This window comes from Ambystoma mexicanum, chromosome 10 (genome assembly GCF_040938575.1).
Source record: "Ambystoma mexicanum isolate Mex_15411 chromosome 10, UKY_AmexF1_1, whole genome shotgun sequence".
Classification (NCBI taxonomy): Eukaryota; Metazoa; Chordata; class Amphibia; order Caudata; family Ambystomatidae; genus Ambystoma; species Ambystoma mexicanum.
In genome coordinates this window covers 1695564523-1695584054 of record NC_090932.1, presented here as the reverse complement: position 1 = coordinate 1695584054, position 19532 = coordinate 1695564523, and the positions used below count along the sequence as shown (strand labels likewise).

At 50.5% G+C, this 19532-nt stretch overlaps 1 protein-coding gene across 1 annotated transcript in view; it reads right to left on the bottom strand.

Moving 5' to 3' along the window:
* TMEM132C (transmembrane protein 132C) overlaps positions 1–18481 on the bottom strand; it is a 1669387-nt gene extending 1650906 nt beyond the window's left edge. The window contains exon 1 of the mRNA XM_069620123.1: positions 17984–18481. Coding sequence (XP_069476224.1) covers positions 17984–18164 — 181 coding nt within the window. The 5' untranslated portion in view covers positions 18165–18481. The remainder of the gene's footprint in view (positions 1–17983) is intronic.
* Between the last annotated feature and the right edge of the window lie 1051 nt (positions 18482–19532).

Here is a 19532-nt window from a genome sequence, read left to right as displayed (position 1 = left end):
CTCATATGGCATAGGCCAAACACAGGTGAACCACACAACAGCTTCTTCTAAACAGGATAAGTCAAAGAATCACGATCCTCTGGGAAAACGTTTGCACAATCTTAAGAAATCAGGAAGAGTACTAGCCCCCGATCCATATCAGGAAGCGAGCCCCAGTCTCGCAAATCCAGCCTGGGTAGATAATCTGGCCATGCCTCAGGACTTTATTCCGCAAGGCTTCCCTGGGCTTCTGACCTTCGGCCTTATGAATATTCCTAATCATGAAATTCCTCTTGTCCATGATGAAGTTATGGATGCTCGGGTCATCTATTCCCAGTCCGGAAGTTGCAGGTGAATGATGTTTAGTTCCTTTTTTCCCCATTTTCGAATCATGTGCCAGGAAGGCCGGCGATAATTCCTGTGCGGGGCCCATGATGGCAGTATTTGGCATATCATCCCCTTCCTTGATTGCCACTATCGGAATAGGGAGCATCGCGGGCACCCTGCTGCAGCAAACAGTTTGGGGAGCTTGATCACATAGCTTCCTTTGTGTGTTCATTTGAGACACATTGTCTCACTTAGATGCCTGAGACCAGACACCTGGCCTAACAGCCTCATCTGTTTGTGATGCCATGTTCACTCTGGGAGGTTGAGAATCCAGCACCAAGTTGCTCAGCGAGTTTACCAATATGCCCAGGTCAAAGGGACTGGTGCATAGGATTAGCTCTGGTGCTATGCTGGCCATAAGACCCGGCCATTGAGCAAGCGCTGATGGCTCTGGTTGGGAATCTCCAATGCTTATGTTCTTGGCTATAGAATGCGCAGACCCTTCCAAGGAGGAGAAAACAGCCGGCGTAAGGACTGGCTCCACTGTGTCTCCAATTCCAAGAGGGCTCTCCCGCTATACGGGCAGTACCTGCTCTAGGATCAGTGGTGGATTATGGCGATCTTGAATGAGGCATTTACTAGCAGTGACAATCTTGTCTACTTTAATGCTTTCCTGGCTCTGGGAGACTGCCTTGCAGTCTCTGTCTCCTTCGGGAACTAAGCGCCAAGACCTCTGAAACACGGTCTCTGGTCACCATAGGAGATGAGGCCACTGAGTCCATGCAACCAATTTCAAATAAACTATCCCTCACCTTGTCACAAAACCCAGGGGTACGGTATTCAGGCTCTCGATTTCTAGCTGGTCATCTCCGCCCCCCCCTTTTTTGCTGGTGGCCATGGACACAGCAGTAAACTTCAGGAGAGGTAATCAGCCCCAATCTTCCAAGGAAGGCATTCACCTGGAAAGGCCCTAGTGAATCACGCAAGACTCATGTTACAAAGGACATCCCCTTACCCCCCACTAGGCTCAGGATCGACCAATCACTGGGGGTCTCACAAGCAGCAGCAAACATCAGCTCTCTCTCTCAGGGAGAGCTGTCACAGCCTTGTATACAAAAAAGAACAAAGGGAGGACGCTCCTAAAATGTCCTTGACTCCAAAAACAATGTAGATCTTATTAAGTTTCACAGGCAACAAAGGACGGTGGCCTCACCTCTCTAATAGCCCCCAGCCTCTGGCCCAGAGCGAAGTATCCCATGACTTGTAGGAGGATTGAATAAGTGAGCAGAATTCCGGCGTCGAGATCCGCGTTACCACGCTGGAGACCGAAGGAATCCCTGGAGGTCCCTGGAGCTGCTAGCGTCTGCGGCTAGCACGCGTGGTTTCGAAAAAAGCACATAACATAGCATCAAGCAGGCAGAGCGTCAAGCCGCATGGCCACAGGACGTCTCTGTCACCTCCAACACTCTGTCTCAGGCTCAGTCACCAGTCATCTGTAATGTCTACTGTGGATTAAAACACACGTTTCAGTGCGCTTTTAGTAACACCCATGTATCTCTTGCAAACCAGCCCTCATGCAAATATTCCCTTCTCCTTCACATGACTTTGCACACCCCTCTGCTTCACCTGTCCCCATTTACTTTCCTCCATTCACCTGGAACACCAGGAGGGGCGTGGGGTTTAATACCACTCCCAGGATCATATCCCCCGTTAGGCCTAAACGTGCAGAAATCTCACCATAATTGGAAAACACATGGTCGAATGGGAGAAAGATACATGGCAAAATGTGATTATACAGCAAAAAGGCCAGCAGTTAATTTTCCACTATAAATACATGCAAATGCTGCGTTGAAGCACATCAATGCTGCATGCATTAAACATAAAGAGTACAAAAGGGGTGTGTCATAGTCAGAGCTCAAAGTCAAGATGCCTCCTTTTCAACACAAGTGACTGATGGCGGAGTGCAGCATGTGAAAAAGGAATTGGCTCTCTACCCCAAATCATTCAAATATATGTATGTGTATAAGGTGGAGGGGACATGGGTGTCATGATGTGAGATATTCAAAGCCTTCATGTGTAATATTCATGTAATATTCAAAGTGTGAGTTTTCTGTGCCAGAAGAGCTGTGTTCACTCAAAAAGACATTTTCAGTGGAGATTCAAATACGTTGTAACCTTCCCCATTGCATGCTCTGCTCTGTGCGCTATCTTTGAAGTTCCAGAGCCAGAGAGAAGAGCAGCCTTCATGCATGGCTGGATCAACAGAAAGGCCACCCCTCATGGGCTGAACTATGTAAAATTCCTTAAATGTAAGCAATGTTGAGGTCTGTCACTGGGCTAACTGTGGTGGGCGGGGGTCTGTAATCAAGATTGTCACATGATTCCAGCGACCCATAAGGCCAGGAAACTAAGATCTATTCTGCCTTCTTAAGAGTGATTCATGCTTTTACACTAGGTCAGAGTCAACAATGTAGGCAGATGCCCAGAGTTAATGTTCAGCGGAGAAACTGAACACAATGCACTTGATTTTTTTTTTTTTAAAAATGCATATAACTTGTAATATTTAAGAGGTGGCTATATGAGTGTAAGCAGAATCAGAGTTTATTGATTTTTTTCTCAGGAACCATAAGTCACTCATTAATGGTTCAAGTATCCTTAAAAAGATGATGAACATGCCAACCCATTGATTGAACTCTCATAATAATTGCAAACTGAATTGTGCTTTCAGATCCCCAGAAAATGTCAACATGCATAGATTTGGAGATGTGATAGATTAAAACAGTAGATATCTGGTTAGAAAATGTCATATTGATGACTTATAACTTTTAGATTAATCATGAGAAAAAAACATTCACAGCGCAACATTGTGCTGAGACAAGAGCGCTTTCAACAAATCCACCATGATAAGAGGAATCTAAATGTATATTCCATTTAGTGCTTATTTGTAAATTAAAGAAAGTTGTCATGTAGGAGTTTTTGAGTGCACACTTACATGTGTTAAATTGTAAATTTCAGTGGGTGGATTGATGCCTCCTATAATTTAAACTTAATCATGACAGGAGCCTATCCAAAGAGAGGGGGATAGGCTTGAATGAGGGGATTGAAGACAGTTATTCCATCAAAACTGATGACCAATGAGCGGGCATGTCATCATTTAGACATTTTTGTGGATGTGTTTTAAGAGTCATAATGGGACGCACAATGCAAATCAAAGGAGCTGCATAAAGTTCATCTGAGTTGAACAACTGAAAAACTGCTGCCAAATTAACATTGCTTGGGAGACACAAATTGGGAAAGGATAACGCTGGCTGGGACCCATACAAGGAGAGCCAAATAGAGGGATAAATGCAGGGGTTTTCCTGACTCTACCTGGACAGGTTGTCTGACCAAACCCCTGTGTTTCCCCAATGTCTTCCCTGTGCACCAAACCCAGAGATCCACTGTAAGGAACTGTCCAACAGAAACAAGTGTTTTGGGGATCAGTTTGAGTTAATAGCATCCCCTTAACTAATGGGTGGGAACAAACTGAGTAGACCCTTAGCCTTTTACAAAAGAATAATTTAATTAATTCCCCTATAGCCAAATGACACGGGGGTTTTGATGAAGTTCCAAATTAACATTGCATACAGTGTGAATAAAGAAATACAGTCTGTTAGTATGAATTGGGCGCACCATTCTATTTTTACCAATCCCAGGATTCTCTTAAGGGAAGGGGTGTCCTTGTAAAAAACGAGTTGCTAACTGTTCACCATTTCTCCACGCTTCCTTTATGGTGCTTAATGTATTTGAATGTCTGGGTTTGTGTGCTCGGGCAGAAAGGTGTCAGGTTAAATGAAATAAAGCGACGTCCCTCGTTGAAATGTACACTTTCTACAGAGAGTGAGAAAGTTTTTCCCGAGGAAAGGGAGATTTTGCATTGTAGAGGGGTGATGTGCAAGGGTCCTAAATATAAATGAAAAGTGTCCGTTGTAAAATGTTTGTTGTGCTATAAGGCTGTCAGCTTTGCTAAGGGGGTGCATCACCAGTCAATATGTATGTGTTTACATGTGATGCAGTTAATGTCTTGCTACGCGGGCATGGAGATAACCATCTAGATTGTTGATTGTGTGAAATTGCATTTGCAAAGTAAAGTGTTGCAATTTTGATTTGTATTGAATCTTTGTTATGGTGCCAGGAAAAATATGACGTGTCATGTGAAGTAGTGTCATTATAAAAAAATGTTCGTAATAATTAATAAACATATATTCTTTCTTTACCCCGGCCTGGTTCTTGGTTTACCATTGCTCAAGGGGGAGAGATTCACCGGTTCCAGATGAGCCAAAGACAGGGCAGATAGAATATCAAGGTCTATTTGTGTGGTGCTGTTGATTGGGGGGAACTCCCCACATTACTAGGGATCCCATAAATATATCTCACAGGGGGCAAACTACACCAACTCCAAAAGAAGCCTGGTGATTTGAGACCGCAGCAGTGGTTATTTGGTACACTATGAAAGGTAGACACTGTGTGACATCTCACAGATAAATGGAGGGTGGGCGGGGATCTAGGGCTGACATTGTATCCACTGTTTGCACAAGATGCTTGTCCACAGTCTCTCTGCATCCACTGACAGGCTCACAATGCTATTAAGCTGACCGAGCTTCAGCCCCCGCCCCCGAAATTTGAGCTGAGGAGTGGGGCTTTTTGTTACTTAGAGGGAGGACATGAGTCTTTCCTAAAGACTGTGGTTTTAAAGTGTTACTGTGCTCGTGCAGAAATATTTAATTGCAGAAGCGCAACAAAACTTTAAAGCTACTGGTGTCAGGAGAGGCTTCTATCAACAAACTGCCTTCTAAAAATGAGATGCTCACATCTGCCCCCTCCACACAGATGTAAGCGAACACATTACAATGTTATGTGTTGGTTCACATCCGAGGGGGGGGGGGGATGTGCACGCTTGCTTTTTGTTAGGCATAGAGGCGAGGAAGGCCTTTTCTGAAACTAGCAGTGTTAAAAGGTATTGCATGTTACCTCATTATGTATGTATGCATGTGTGCAAGGAGTGTGTATGTGATGTACGTATGAATGAGTGTAGGATGTATGGGGCCGTATGTGCAATGCTGGACCGAGGAGCTGATTCTGGCGGGTGGAGGGTGGGAGGTGTGGGGTGTGTTGGTTGGTAATGGAGGGACAGGTGGGGAAAGGGGAAAAGGATATATGGGATCCCTGCCAGACAACCCTTGGAGTGTATCTGAGAGGCGGAGCCTCTAGGTTGGCCCTGCCTCGTTTCTACAGTGGCCTCACCCATGACCAGTTAGCGCCCCCCCCCCCCCTGAATTGTAGGTTTTGTTTCACTCCTCCCCAGTGACATCTTGTCGTTCCTGCCGGCATGGGCGTAATTTTAGGGGGGGGCGGGGGTGTTTGTCCCCCCCAACTTTCATGTCACACTGTTTGTCCCCATTCATTTGAATGGGGCATCTTTTCTTCAGAGGTCATGTCCCCACCAACATTTTCAGCAAAGTTTCTCCACACAGAATTGCAGACATGCGTGTGCCCCGGGGGGGGGGGGTGCAGAGGATCTCCCGGTGGTCAGTCAGGGGAGGAGGAGATGGGTCAGTCCCGTGCTGGACTCCGGGTACTTGTCTTCCTGTCGCTATTGGCTATAAACGGTGCCTTTCAGGGCCCCGCCCCACACTTCTGACCATTCGCTGCTCAGCATCAACTGCATGTGGTAAAACAAAAACAGAACACAGATAATTATCCGTCCAGGGCAGTCCATACCATTGCCATGGCGACGGCGCGTGTGACACCCAATGCACAGGTCTGTTCTGCTCGGCGTGAATAGCAGCACGCCGCACACCTGTGTGGACGAGCGACTAAAAGCTGGGCGTGCCCAGCACAGGTTTATTTGAGTATTTAAAGGAGTGGGGGAGTTTTAAAGAGATCTCAAATTGCCACCTTAGGTGTGTGCTCTTCAGCCAGTTGTGTTAAGCTCGCAGAAAAATAATACAGGGGGCAGCACACTACAGGTACACTACAGGAGCTCTACACGATATGCACTACAGGCCAGGGCATGTAGAGCAGAGCTTGTCGCCTCCGCACACGTGTTATCTCTCATTGACAGCCAGTCATATTCTCTCTCTCTCTCCATGTCTCCCCCTCCCCTTACCTCTTTTCTCTCTATCTTTGTTTCCTTTCTCTGTCTCTCTCCTTCTCCCTCTACTCTTCTCTCTCTGTCTCTGTCTCTCTCTCTTTCTCTCTGCCGTCGCTCTCCCCCTTCTCTTTCTGCCATCTCGCTCTCCCTCCCGTTCTATATATCTCCTGCTAACCATTTTCTTTCTCGCTCTCCCCGACTTGCTTTCTATGTTGCTCTCCATGCCTCTCCCTCTGTCTCTCTTAATCACTCTCCCTTTCCTTCTCTCTCTGTCTCTTCTCTTTCTCTCTCCCCCTCTCCTTCTCTATCTCGCCCCCTTCTCTCTCACTCACTCGCTTTACTCCCCCTTCCCTCTCTCGTTTTCATTGTCTCTCAGTCTCCCCTCTTCTTTCTCACTCACACCCTGTCTCGCTCCCTCGCTCCCTCTCCCCTTTATTTATCTCTCTCTCTCCCTCCCTCTCCACCTCTATCTCGCCTCCTTCTCTCTCTCTCACTCGCTTTACTCCCCCTTCCCTCTCTCGTTTTCATTGTCTCTCAGTCTCCCCTCTTCTTTCTTTCGCTCTCTCTGTCTCTCCCTTGCTCCTTCTCCCATGTATCTCTCTCTCTCTTTCACTCTGACTCTCCCTCTGTCTCTCTCTCATATTCTCTCTCCCTTTCCTTCTCTCTCTGTCCCCTCTCTCTCGCTCTCCCTCTGTCTCTCTCTCATATTCTCTCTCCCTTTCCTTCTCTCTCTGTCCCCTCTCTCTCGCTCTCTCACCCGCTCCTTTTCTTTCTCGCCCCATTCTCTCTCTCTCCGGCTTTTTTCTCTATCCCCTCTTCCCTCTCTCGTTTTCATTGTCTCTCAGTCTCCCCTCTTCCTTCCCTCTCTCTCACCCTCTCTCTCTCTCCCTCGCTCCCTCTCCCCTTTAGCTCTCTCTCTCTCGCTCTCTCTAACCCTCTCTCGCCCCCGCACCCCTCCTCTCTCCTTCTCGCCACCTCCCCCCCCTCCCCTCCCCCCCTGGTGTGTCTTCCTTCATTGGCTCCGCTGTCTTTGCTCTGCGCAGGGACATGCCGGTTTGTAGTTTGCGCAACTCTAACAGGCGCAGCCTACGGGGATGTGTGTCTGGATGGTTCCATGTGCCCTGTCATGCTATGCACAAGCGCGGGCTCCCTCCGGGTCCTGAACGTGGGGAAACCAAATACTCTCGGATAAATCCTGGAGGGGGGTGTTGGGGCGGCTATGGGTGGGGTCGTGCAGGAGCACAGGAGGTTCCAAGATGGCTTTGCCACACGCACACAGGTGGTGGGGTAACTCACGCTCGGCGGAAGGGGGGGGGGGTTCTAGCTTCATTCTCCACGTCCTTAATGCGATGCCTACACGCCGATTCATGAACTCCTAAAAGATATGGCTGTGCAAATACAACGCACCGTATTGGGGCCCGTGTGCCAGACAGCATGTATGCACCCCTCCCATTGCACTCTCCCAACACTCACGCTTCTTAAGAGACAAGCCCATCTCCAATGGCACTGATCCCCCTGCAGTTATCGCAATTCAACAGCAAAGAGGGCAAAGGGCAAGCCTTGGCAGAACTCGTTTACGCATGGAATGTTCCAGAGCACCCAGAGAATGCCGGCCCCATTCCAGCCGTGCTTCCTACCACAATTACTGGATCATTCTGCACACAACGATAGCTCTGTTCCTAATAACTCCGTATGCGCGTGCACGTCTTTGGACATCAGGCCAGCCCTGCGCAGAATGAGAACCATGCGTCACTTCCGGGAACGCTGCACATCTTCCCTGATTCAAATGCAATTCTATAGACTCGAAAACATGGAACTTACACTTGTCATAAAGGCAGTGGGGTGCCACCCGGGGGAGCTGATGTGCAGGGGGTAGGAGGAGTGATGTGCACAACTAAAAGCACGTGCATACACAAGACTGTCTTTGCATGTTCAACCTCACGGGGGCTGGCTTTGCATGCTCAACCTCCTGGAGACTGGCTTTACATGCTCAACCTCCTGGAGACTGGCTTTGCATGCTCAACCTCCTGGAGACTGGCTTTGCATGCTCAACCTCCTGGAGACTGGCTTTGCATGCTCAACCTCCTGGAGACTGGCTTTGCATGCTCAACCTCCTGGAGACTGGCTTTACATGCTCAACCTCCTGGAGACTGGCTTTGCATGCTCAACCTCCTGGTGACAGACTTTGCATGATTGCAGCTGAGGCTGCAACTACCAGTACTGTTCCTTCACGCACTGCGGCTCCCTGCACGCACCTCTATGACCGCCTCCACTGTCCCACCACAGCACGTCCACAGTAATGGGTTCCACTCTTCACTCTCTGCACGCACCTCTATGACAGCCTCCACCGTCCCACCACTCACGCCCGCAGTGCTGGTTTGCACTCCTCACTCCCTGCACTCACCTCTATGACAGCCTCCACCATTCCACAACATCACGCCCGCGGTGCTGGGTTCCACTCCTGACTCTCTGCACGCACCTCTATGACCGCCTCCACCGTCCCACCTCATCACGACCGCTTTGCTGGGTTCCACTCCTCACTTCCTGCATGCACCTCTATGACCGCCTCCACTGTCCCACCACATCACGACCGCAGGGCTGGGTTCCCCTCCTCACTCACTGTACGCACCTCTATGACAGCCTCCACCGTCCCACCACATCACACCCACAGGGTGGGTCCCACTCCTCACTCCCTGCACGCACCTCTATGAACGTCTCCATCGTGCCACCACATCAGGAAGTGAGCAATGGACCCTAGCAGTGCGGGCGTGATGTGGTGGGACGGGGGAGGCTCTGATAGAGGTGCGTACAGGCAGTGAGGAGTGGAACCCAGCAGTGCGGGCGTGATGTGGTGGGACGGGGGAGGCTCTGATAGAGGTGCGTGCAGGCAGTGAGGAGTGGAACCCAGCAGTGCGGGTGTGATGTGGTGGGACCGGAGAGGCCGGTGGAGACACGTATTGCCATTCACTGAAATCTGTGCACAGGGGACCTGGCCTAGCAGTTCGGGCTGAGCTGCTACCTTTGGTGGTGGCAGCTGCTGACTGATTTGCACATGGCTGGTCCCCTTTTGCAATGGCGCAGACGGGCTAAAAACGGTGGTGTGGAAGGTTGCCCAGAGCAATGCCAGTGGTTTAGATTCATTCGAAACCTTCCATCCATCACTTTTGTGGTCAGTCTGATAGAGTTGCGTGCAGGCAGTGAGGAGGGGAACCCAGCAGTGTGGGCGTGATGTGGTGGGACGGGGCAGGCTCTGATAGAGGTGCGTGCAGGCAGTGAGTGAGGAGTGGAACCCAGCACTGTGGATGTGATGTGGTGGGACGGGGCCCAGCCCCCCAATTTCCAACCCCACGTTTGCAGACATGCACCACTACCGTAAAATGCAGCAGCGTGGGCATGCCAGCTGCCGGCATGTGGAGACACGTATGGGCATTCACTGAAATGATTGTCATACACTGAGCCCCCCCACCCACCACCCCGACTATACACTGAACCAAAGCGTCGACTCTGCACCCCGCGAGAATTGACAATCTGACAAGGCCGCACGAGGTGTGGCGCGCCTGGCTCTGATATAACTTCAGCGGAAGAGAGGGCACTTTCCTCTGCAATAAGAAAGGGGAAGTGTGTCTGTGATTGTTGGGTGCATGTGAGGAATGCATGCCCCTCCATGCGAACGTGGGGGTGCCCTTCGGAGGAATCTGTTCCTGCCTGCCTGATGAAGACGGCAAAACAGCAACACTGGCACGTTTCTAGCTCCGGCCCATGCTCTGCCCCCCCTCCGCCCCCCTGCCCCCACCCAAGCACAGGGCAATAAGGGCAAGGAGACATTAGCGTTAAAAAACGGCAGTGGGTGCGAGGTCATTGACCTATTCTTTGCACCTGAGTGAACCCCGTCCCTAAAACCGGCGAAAGGCGCAACATATCAACACACGAAGCATGTGTGAATATTTCAGCGACGGTTTGGCAATTGTTGCAGTCAAAAGGTGACACGGGACGCGCGTGCCTGTTTCCCTGCCCCCGCCACGCAGAGCGCCACCAGTGTATCGCTTTACAGTGCCACTACCAGTCAGCGGTGTGTTGGGGGACTTCTTGGTGTGACATTACTGTGAGTGCGTGTAATATGGGCGTGTGAAGCAATGTGTGTTGGGGTTCACGGGGTGTTTTTGTTGGTGTGATTCTGTATCTGCTTGATTGTGGTTTGTGCACATATGATGACCGTGTGTGTGGGAGGATGTTATGCAGTGGTGTGTTTAACGAGTCCATGATCTGGCCTTTGCTTGCGTGTGGTTTGTGAGCATGTTATGACCGTGGCGTGTGAGTGGGAAGATGCTATGCAGAGGTTTGTGTTAGGAGTCCCTGATCTGGACTTGTGTGTGTGTTTATGATTGTGCTTGTGTGTGGTTTGTGTGCATTTTATGGCCGTGGCGTGTGTGTGGGAGGATGCTATGCAGAGGTTTGTGTTAGGAGTCCATGGTCTGGATGTGTGTGTGTGTGTTTATGCTTGCTTGGGGTTTGTGCACATATGATGACCGTGTGTGTGGAGGATGCTATGCAGAGGTTTGTGTTAGGAGTCCATGGTCTGGATGTGTGTGTGTGTTTATGCTTGCTTGGGGTTTGTGCACATATGATGACCGTGTGTGTGGGAGGATGTTATGCAGTGGTGTGTTTAACGAGTCCATGATCTGGCCTTTGCTTGCGTGTGGTTTGTATGCATTTTATGACCGTGGCGTGTGTGTGGGAGGATGCTATGCAGAGGTGTGTGTTAGGAGTCCATGGTCTGGATGTGTGTGTGTGTTTATGCTTGCTTGGGGTTTGTGCGCATATGATGACCGTGTGTGTGGGAGGATGTTATGCAGTGGTGTGTTTTACGAGTCCATGATCTGGCCTTTGCTTGCGTGTGGTTTGTGAGCATGTTATGACCGTGGCGTGTGTGCCAGAGGATGCTACGTAGCGTGGTTCGTTAGGGACCCGTGAGCTGGCTATGAGGTACCCATGTTTTTGCACCCTGTCCTTGTGGTATAGCGCTCCGTGGGTTCCCAGCGAGGGCAGCGCTGCACACATCCCTCCATGTCATTGGCCGCATGGTGTGGTTACAGCTTCCACACAGCTGAGGGCGGTGGCATTCCCACACTCGCGGCAGCGGCATGTTGTGCCATGAGATAATTGCCCGCTTGTAAAGAACGCTTGGCCCAGGAGTGCCCTGGGAAAGGGGCTCTTGTGGGCAAGGAAGAAAGGGGCTTAGATTTGTGTTTGTCATGAACCCCCTTTCTCATTTAAATCCCCTCGGTGAGTGCCAACAGGAGCTAATGCGAGATTAATGCGCTGTGCCGAGCACTCGCGTCCGCGGACTTCAAGCTCATTCTTTCCCTGTGTGTTCGCACAAAGTCAAGTTAACAAGGGGGGGGGGGGGGGCTGGCCTCAGACGGGCCCCGCCCCTGCCGAGCACCACTTAATTAAAATAATAAATACACAATACCCAGGGGCGCCCAAAGATCTCAACGCATATTGATCAGTGTGTGGGGGCGGGGGGAGGGGGGTGGTCCATTAATGGCCCTCGGGAGAGTGATTTACGCGCAGATGCGCCGGGATTTACAGCCGCAGACTCCACTTCAGGGGACTGCAATAGCCCGAAGCAGCTGCACTTGCCCCGCAGTCCCCCACGACCCCCCACCACCCCCCCACCCCCGAAGCTTGCAAGGGAAGCCGCATCCTCTACTGGATCCCAACACAACAATTATATTACAGGCCGAGGTCCGGATCGGGAAGGAGATTCCAAAAGATCCACCCCGTTGGATCCCGCTACAGGGCCAGCTTCTATTCCCAGCACAATATATCCCGTTACACGCTGGAATCAGACGTGTTCCTCCCTGGAACACGTCTGATCTAATGGTGTCCCGAGGCAGGGATCAGACGGGGCATTCCATATGTTCAGCCACCCCAGAACAATGTATCCATTAAACATGCCTTGGATTGTGGGTATATAGATTACACATAGATTACACATGCCTTCCCCCGAGAAACAGCATTGACCGGACATAGGTATCACACGTGTCCATATAGATTACACATGCCTTCCCCGAGAAACATCATTGACTGGACATGGGTATCACACGTGTCCATATAGATTACACATGCCTTCCCCGAGAAACATCATTGACTGGACATAGGTATTACACGTGTCCATATAGATTACACATAGATTACACATGCCTTCCCCTGAGAAACATCATTGACTGGACATGGGTATCACACGTGTCCATATAGATTACACATGCCTTCCCCGAGAAACATCATTGACTGGACATGGGTATCACACGTGTCCATATAGATTACACATAGATTACACATGCCTTCCCCGAGAAACATCATTGACTGGACATAGGTATCACACGTGTCCATATAGATTACACATAGATTACACATGCCTTCCCCTGAGAAACATCATTGACTGGACATGGGTATCACACGTGTCCATATAGATTACACATGCCTTCCCCGAGAAACATCATTGACTGGACATAGGTATCACACGTGTCCATATAGATTACACATAGATTACACATGCCTTCCCCTGAGAAACATCATTGACTGGACATGGGTATCACACGTGTCCATATAGATTACACATAGATTACACATGCCTTCCCCTGAGAAACAGCATTGACTGGACATAGGTATCACACGTGTCCATATAGATTACATATGCCTTCCCCGAGAAACGCGGGTTTGCAGTCCTCTAACGTGCCGTTGCAAGCCCATGTAGAGGTGCAGGAAGCGGCCCCAGCTGCGACGGACTACTCTCCTGTATGAAAGGAAACATACCAGGAGTTTCAACTTGGGGGAGAAAATAGAAGACACGTTGCACGACATCCATCAACCCATCGCGTGCTAAGGTCCCTTTCTTGTCTTTTTGAAGACCATCCTCATCGCCAGTGAAACAAAGTGACTTCCTTAGGCTGCAAGTCACCCTTACCCAGGACACGGAAGGATGCAGTTCTCCACCAGTTCTCCACGTCCAGACATGGACGCAGGAGGACCACATTCATGAGACGGGAAGATTGGACACAATTCCCTGAAGCACTGTATGTGCATTAAGGATTCTTTCGGACATATATCAATGCTTGATACAAAGGCGTTGTTTTAATGATGATGGGATTATCACTGTAATAAATACAAGGACGGATACATCTGCAGAATTAGTCCTGATGAAGCACCAAGTGGGGGTCCTAAATGCATTGGCATATTTCTTCTGCTTCTCCGACACTAATGAATTTTGAAAAGGCACTGATTAAAATAGCCCCATAGGATATTTTTTTCTGTGTATGGACGGTATCCTAATCACGCAGCTATTTTGATTTGTTTATTTTTATTTTTATGATATGAAATAATTCAATATCCATCAGTAGTTTTCACTACAATTGGCGACCCAAGGTCTGATGTACGTTTTTTTCATCAGACACAATTGTTGTTTTTCCCCGAGAAACCCTCACATCATTGACCAGACATAGGTATCACACGTGTCCATATGGATTACACAGACCTTCCCCGAGAAACCCTCACATCATTGACCGGACATAGGTATCACACGTGTCCATATGGATTACACATGCCTTCCCCGAGAAACCCTCACATCATTGACCGGACATAGGTATCACACGTGTCCATATGGATTACACAGACCTTCCCCGAGAAACCCTCACATCATTGACCAGACATAGGTATCACACGTGTCCATATGGATTACACAGACCTTCCCCGAGAAACCCTCACATCATTGACCGGACATAGGTATCACACGTGTCCATATGGATTACACAGACCTTCCCCGAGAAACCCTCACATCATTGACCAGACATAGGTATCACACGTGTCCATATGGATTACACATGCCTTCCCCGAGAAACCCTCACATCATTGACCGGACATAGGTATCACACGTGTCCATATGGATTACACAGACCTTCCCCGAGAAACCCTCACATCATTGACCAGACATAGGTATCACACGTGTCCATATGGATTACACAGACCTTCCCCGAGAAACCCTCACATCATTGACCGGACATAGGTATCACACGTGTCCATATGGATTACACAGACCTTCCCCGAGAAACCCTCACATCATTCACCAGACATAGGTATCACACGTGTCCATATGGATTACACAGACCTTCCCCGAGAAACCCTCACATCATTGACCAGACATAGGTATCACACGTGTCCATATGGATTACACAGACCTTCCCCGAGAAACCCTCACATCATTGACCAGACATAGGTATCACACGTGTCCATATGGATTACACAGACCTTCCCCGAGAAACCCTCACATCATTGACCAGACATAGGTATCACACGTGTCCATATGGATTACACAGACCTTCCCGGAGAAACCCTCACACCATTCACCAGACATAGGTATCACATGTTTCCCAAGAAATCCTCCCATTATTGCATGGCACGCATGTGTCAACCATGTTTCCCAATAAATCACCCCATTGTAGAGTGGCACAGGGGTCAGACGTGTGATTCGCACGGAAGACATGCCACTGCTTGCAGCATATGTGCAAATCCCATAAAGGGCAGCCTATCATACAGAACATGGACCAGACATGCGTTTCTGAAGAACGCCCACTGTAGAAGCCAGATGCCCCAGTCATGCATCATTCTCCCACACACAGTCCCCATTATTTCCAAAGCCACAGGTCAGAAATCCCATGGCCATATCCGACACATTAGCACAAAATCCAACCACGTATCAATACGCATGGATTTCACAAGAGAGTCTAACCAAATGATCACGCAGTAGCTTGACACATGGGTCAGACATGTGATTCCCACACATGCATCACCCCATTGCTTTCCACATAGATAAGGGGTGTGATTCCCATCCTCTTAGCCAACTCATAGATTCAACATGTGATGTAGAACAACTCATCTCCTCATTGTGCAACACATGGATCAACGACATGATGCCCAACAACTCTTCCCAAGGTTCTTCAACACGTGAGTCAAACATAGGATACCCAACAACTCTTCCCATGGTTCCCCTACACATGACTTGAACATATGACACCCAACAACTCTTCCCATGTTTCATCAACACATGAGTCAAACATATGATGGACAACAATTCTTCCCATAGTTCCTCAAATCTTGAGTTGAACATATGATGCACAACAACTCATTACAATGTTGCCCAGCACATGGGTTGAACATGTGATTCAGAACAAGTCATTCCATCATTGCAAAACAAATGGGTCAATTATATGATGTTGAACAAAATGAAATCATCCCATCATTGCCCCATAAATGGTTCAAAGATGTGATGCCCAACAACTCACCCCATTGGTTCTTTCTCCAAACATGGGTTAAACATGTAATGGGCAAGAACTCAATCCAAGGTTGCCTCACACATGGGTCAATCAAACATGTGATTCCCAATATGACTGAACATATGACACCCAACAACTAATGCTATCGTTGTCCAATGCATGGGTCGAACCTATGATACTCAGCATGGGGGGCTGTGTAAACAATGAATCAAAATGCACTCAACCTGTCCTGAAAAAGAATCAGGACATGTGAGTACTACCACATTATGCCCAGTGGTGGGTCCAGCTCCTCACTCCCTGCACGCACCTCTATGAGAGACCCACTGTACTGCCACATCACGCCCGCAGTGCTAGGTTCCACTCCACACTCCCTGCACAGACCTCTGTGACAGCCTCCACTGTCCCACCACATCATGCCTGCAGGGCTAGGTTCCACTCCACACATCATGCCCACAGTGCTGGGTTCCACTCCTCACCCCCTTCACACACCTCTATGACCGCCTCCACTCTCCCACCATATCACGCCTGCAGGGCTGGGTTCCACTCCACAATCCGTGCATGCACCTCTATGACAGCCTCATCTGCCACACCACATCATGCCCACAGAGCTGGGTTCCACTCCTCACCCCCTGCACACACCTCTATGACATCCTCCCCTGTCCCACCACATCACATCCACAGTGCTGAGTTCCACTCCTCACTCCCTGCACACACCTCTATGACAGCCTCCCCTGTCCCACCACATCATGCCCGAAGTGCTGGGTCCCACTCCTCACTCCCTGCACGCACCTCTATGAGAGCCTCCACTGCCCCACCACATCACACCCCAGTGCTGGGTTCCACTCCTCACTTCCTGCACGCATCTCTATGATCGCCTCTACTGTCCCACCACATAACGCCTACAGTGCTGGGTTCCACTCCTAACTCCCTGCACGCACCTCTATGAGAGCCTCTACTGCCCCACCACATCACACCCCAGTGCTGGGTTCCACTCCTCACTCCCTGCATGCACCTCTATGACAGCCTCCCCTGTCCCACCACATCTCGCCCGCAGGGCTGGGTTCCGCTCCTCACTCCCTGCACGCACCTCTATGACAGCCTCTTCTGCCCCACCACCTCACGCCTGCAGGGCTGGGTTTCACTCCTCACTCGCTGCACTCACCTCTATGACAGCCTCCACTGTCTCACCACATCACGCCTGCAGGGCTGGGTTCCACTCCTAACTCCCTGCACGCACCTCTATGAGAGTCTCCACTGCCCCACCACATCACACCCCAGTGCTGGGTTCCACTCCTCACTGCCTGCACACACCTCTATGATAGCCTCCCCTGTCCCACCACATCATGCCCAAAGTGCTGGGTCCCACTCCTCACTCCATGCACGCACCTATATGAGAGCCTCCACTGCCCCACCACATCTCACCCGCACGGCTGGGTTCCGCTCCTCACTCCCTGCACGCACCTCTATGAAAGCCTCTTCTGCCCCACCACCTCACGCCTGCAGGGCTGGGTTTCACTCCTCACTTGCTGCACGCACCTCTATGTCAGCCTCCACTGTCCCACCACATTACGCCTACAGTGCTGGGTCCCACTCCTCACTCCCTGCACGCACCTCTATGAGAGCCTCCACTGCCCCACCACATCACACCCCAGTGCTGGGTTCCACTCCTCACTGCCTGCACGCACCTCTATGACAGTCTCGTCCTGCTTAATAGATGGATGGAGGTCTCAGCGCCATGAGAACACTCAGGTGGGCAGGTTGGCACTTTACAAATCACGCAACACAAAATGAATGTTTACAAAAATCAGCCAGCCTGGACTCTCTCCCCGTAGATATGTAAGCTGTGCCTTCCTAGGGCGCCAGGATTTGCTTCATCCAAGGACGCACCTTGGGTCTGCAGGTGTCCAATTAGGCTCAGTAGTGTGACACTACGGCGCTGCTTGCCTGAGACAGTGGTTGCTTCGACCCTCATTGCATTTGTATGCATTTTTCGTCGATTTCGGGGAGACGTGATACTTATTTTAACAAACATAAAGAACAGACTGGTTACAAATGAACATGGATGTTTCAGCAACTCAAAGCACCCTCTTTCTGAATTCGAAGTTAAATATGGCGCTACATAATGAACCCCGGACGTTTCCAGGCGCTTCACGGGAGTGACGCCTGCGCCAGGACAGAGCAGGTCTCATGGTGACTTTGAAAGTTGGCCTACCTTTCCAATAAGAGGCTGCCAGCACCAGCCCCAGCAGCGCGCCCAGGTGCCACCTCTGTGCCATGGGTGCCCCAGGTGCGCGCATGGTGCTTCGCTGGATTGCAGGGCTCCTTCGCACGTGCAGAGACGCTGCCCCCATCTTCGCCCTCAGCGGGGGCTCTGCAGAGCCCACCCCCAGCATCGGTTCCACGAGCTCATGATCAGATTCCGCCCGAGGCTGCCCTCCAGCCCCTCCAGCTCTGCGGCCGCACAAGCCCTTTCTTGTCCAGGGATCTGGGGCTGCCGGTCCCTGCCATCCCCTCCGGATACGGGGCGAAGTTTACAGCGCTGGGTCACAGGTTCCGGGCCGTCAAGGCGCACCACATTCTCCTCTCATGCGCAACGTGCAGTCCAAGTCCATGCGCCTTATTTCAAAAACATGCGCCAAAGAAGTTTGCAGCACGGCAGCTGCGAAGGCTCTTCCGCTGCCTCCTCCTGTGCTGGTGATGTGAGCCTTCATCCCGGGGACCCGCGCGCACACTCTCATTATCTGCTGCCTCCTGGAGCAGGGATGTGACGCCCAGCACAGGCTCCAAGGCTCGCTCCTGCCATCTAGTGGCTCTTCTCTGGATGGCAGGCCCAGGGTCCAACACCGCCTGCGACAGGTGCGGGCGAGATGCTTCTACATTCTGCCCCCCTCTGAAAAATGACCCATTTCCGCACCCCGGGCCCTCACGTGCAAGGAAACCAATGCGGCCGCCATGGACCTACAGCACACGTACCTACTCCCCACCTTGTGTGCAAAAGTTGGCGTTTCAGTGGCTCGGATAGCTCAGCGAGTACAGCGCTTGCTTTGTAGCCAGGCGTGCGTGCTGCATGCAAACCATATGCTCGAATCCCGGAGAGCCCCCACAAGCCATTCCCAGTCTGTGCATCTAGTGCAAATGATTGTGGTGAAGCGCCGAGAAACTGTACTATCAAGCACTACATCAAACCATGCTCTCAGGTGCAGGTTCAGCCCTCTTTATCATCGCAGAGGTCACGTGGGAACCTTACTTGCAGTTTACAATGGGGAGGATGGGGACGGGGCAGTCTCTAATCAACTCGGTGCCCAGAGAAACACACTAGAATGTGACCCCCCTCCTACCCCCCCACTCCCCTCCAGCCACAGCCACACGTCACTCCCAAACTACACACGCGACAAAACCCACTTCATTATAAATACATCGTTGATAAACAAGTGAATCTGCTAACATGACATTCGTACTGACTTCTAAAGTATAAACACAGCTGTTGCTGCCCAGGAAAATGGTTTTTCTGTCACATGCTCTTAGGGAAGACGTTGCCCGAATGCAGTTCCGTACAATGACACACTGTGGTGTGACCACCCTGCCGGGGGCTGAGGGCGCACGGAGCACTGGACCTGTGTTTCAGGCGTTCTGTTGGAACCCCCCCCCCCACTTGTATTTCACAAGGCGTAACACTAGACTAACCATATACATTATTTTCAGACAGAAGCCCATCATTCTAATGTGCACAGTCGGGTACACTCCAATAGTACTCTCTCAAA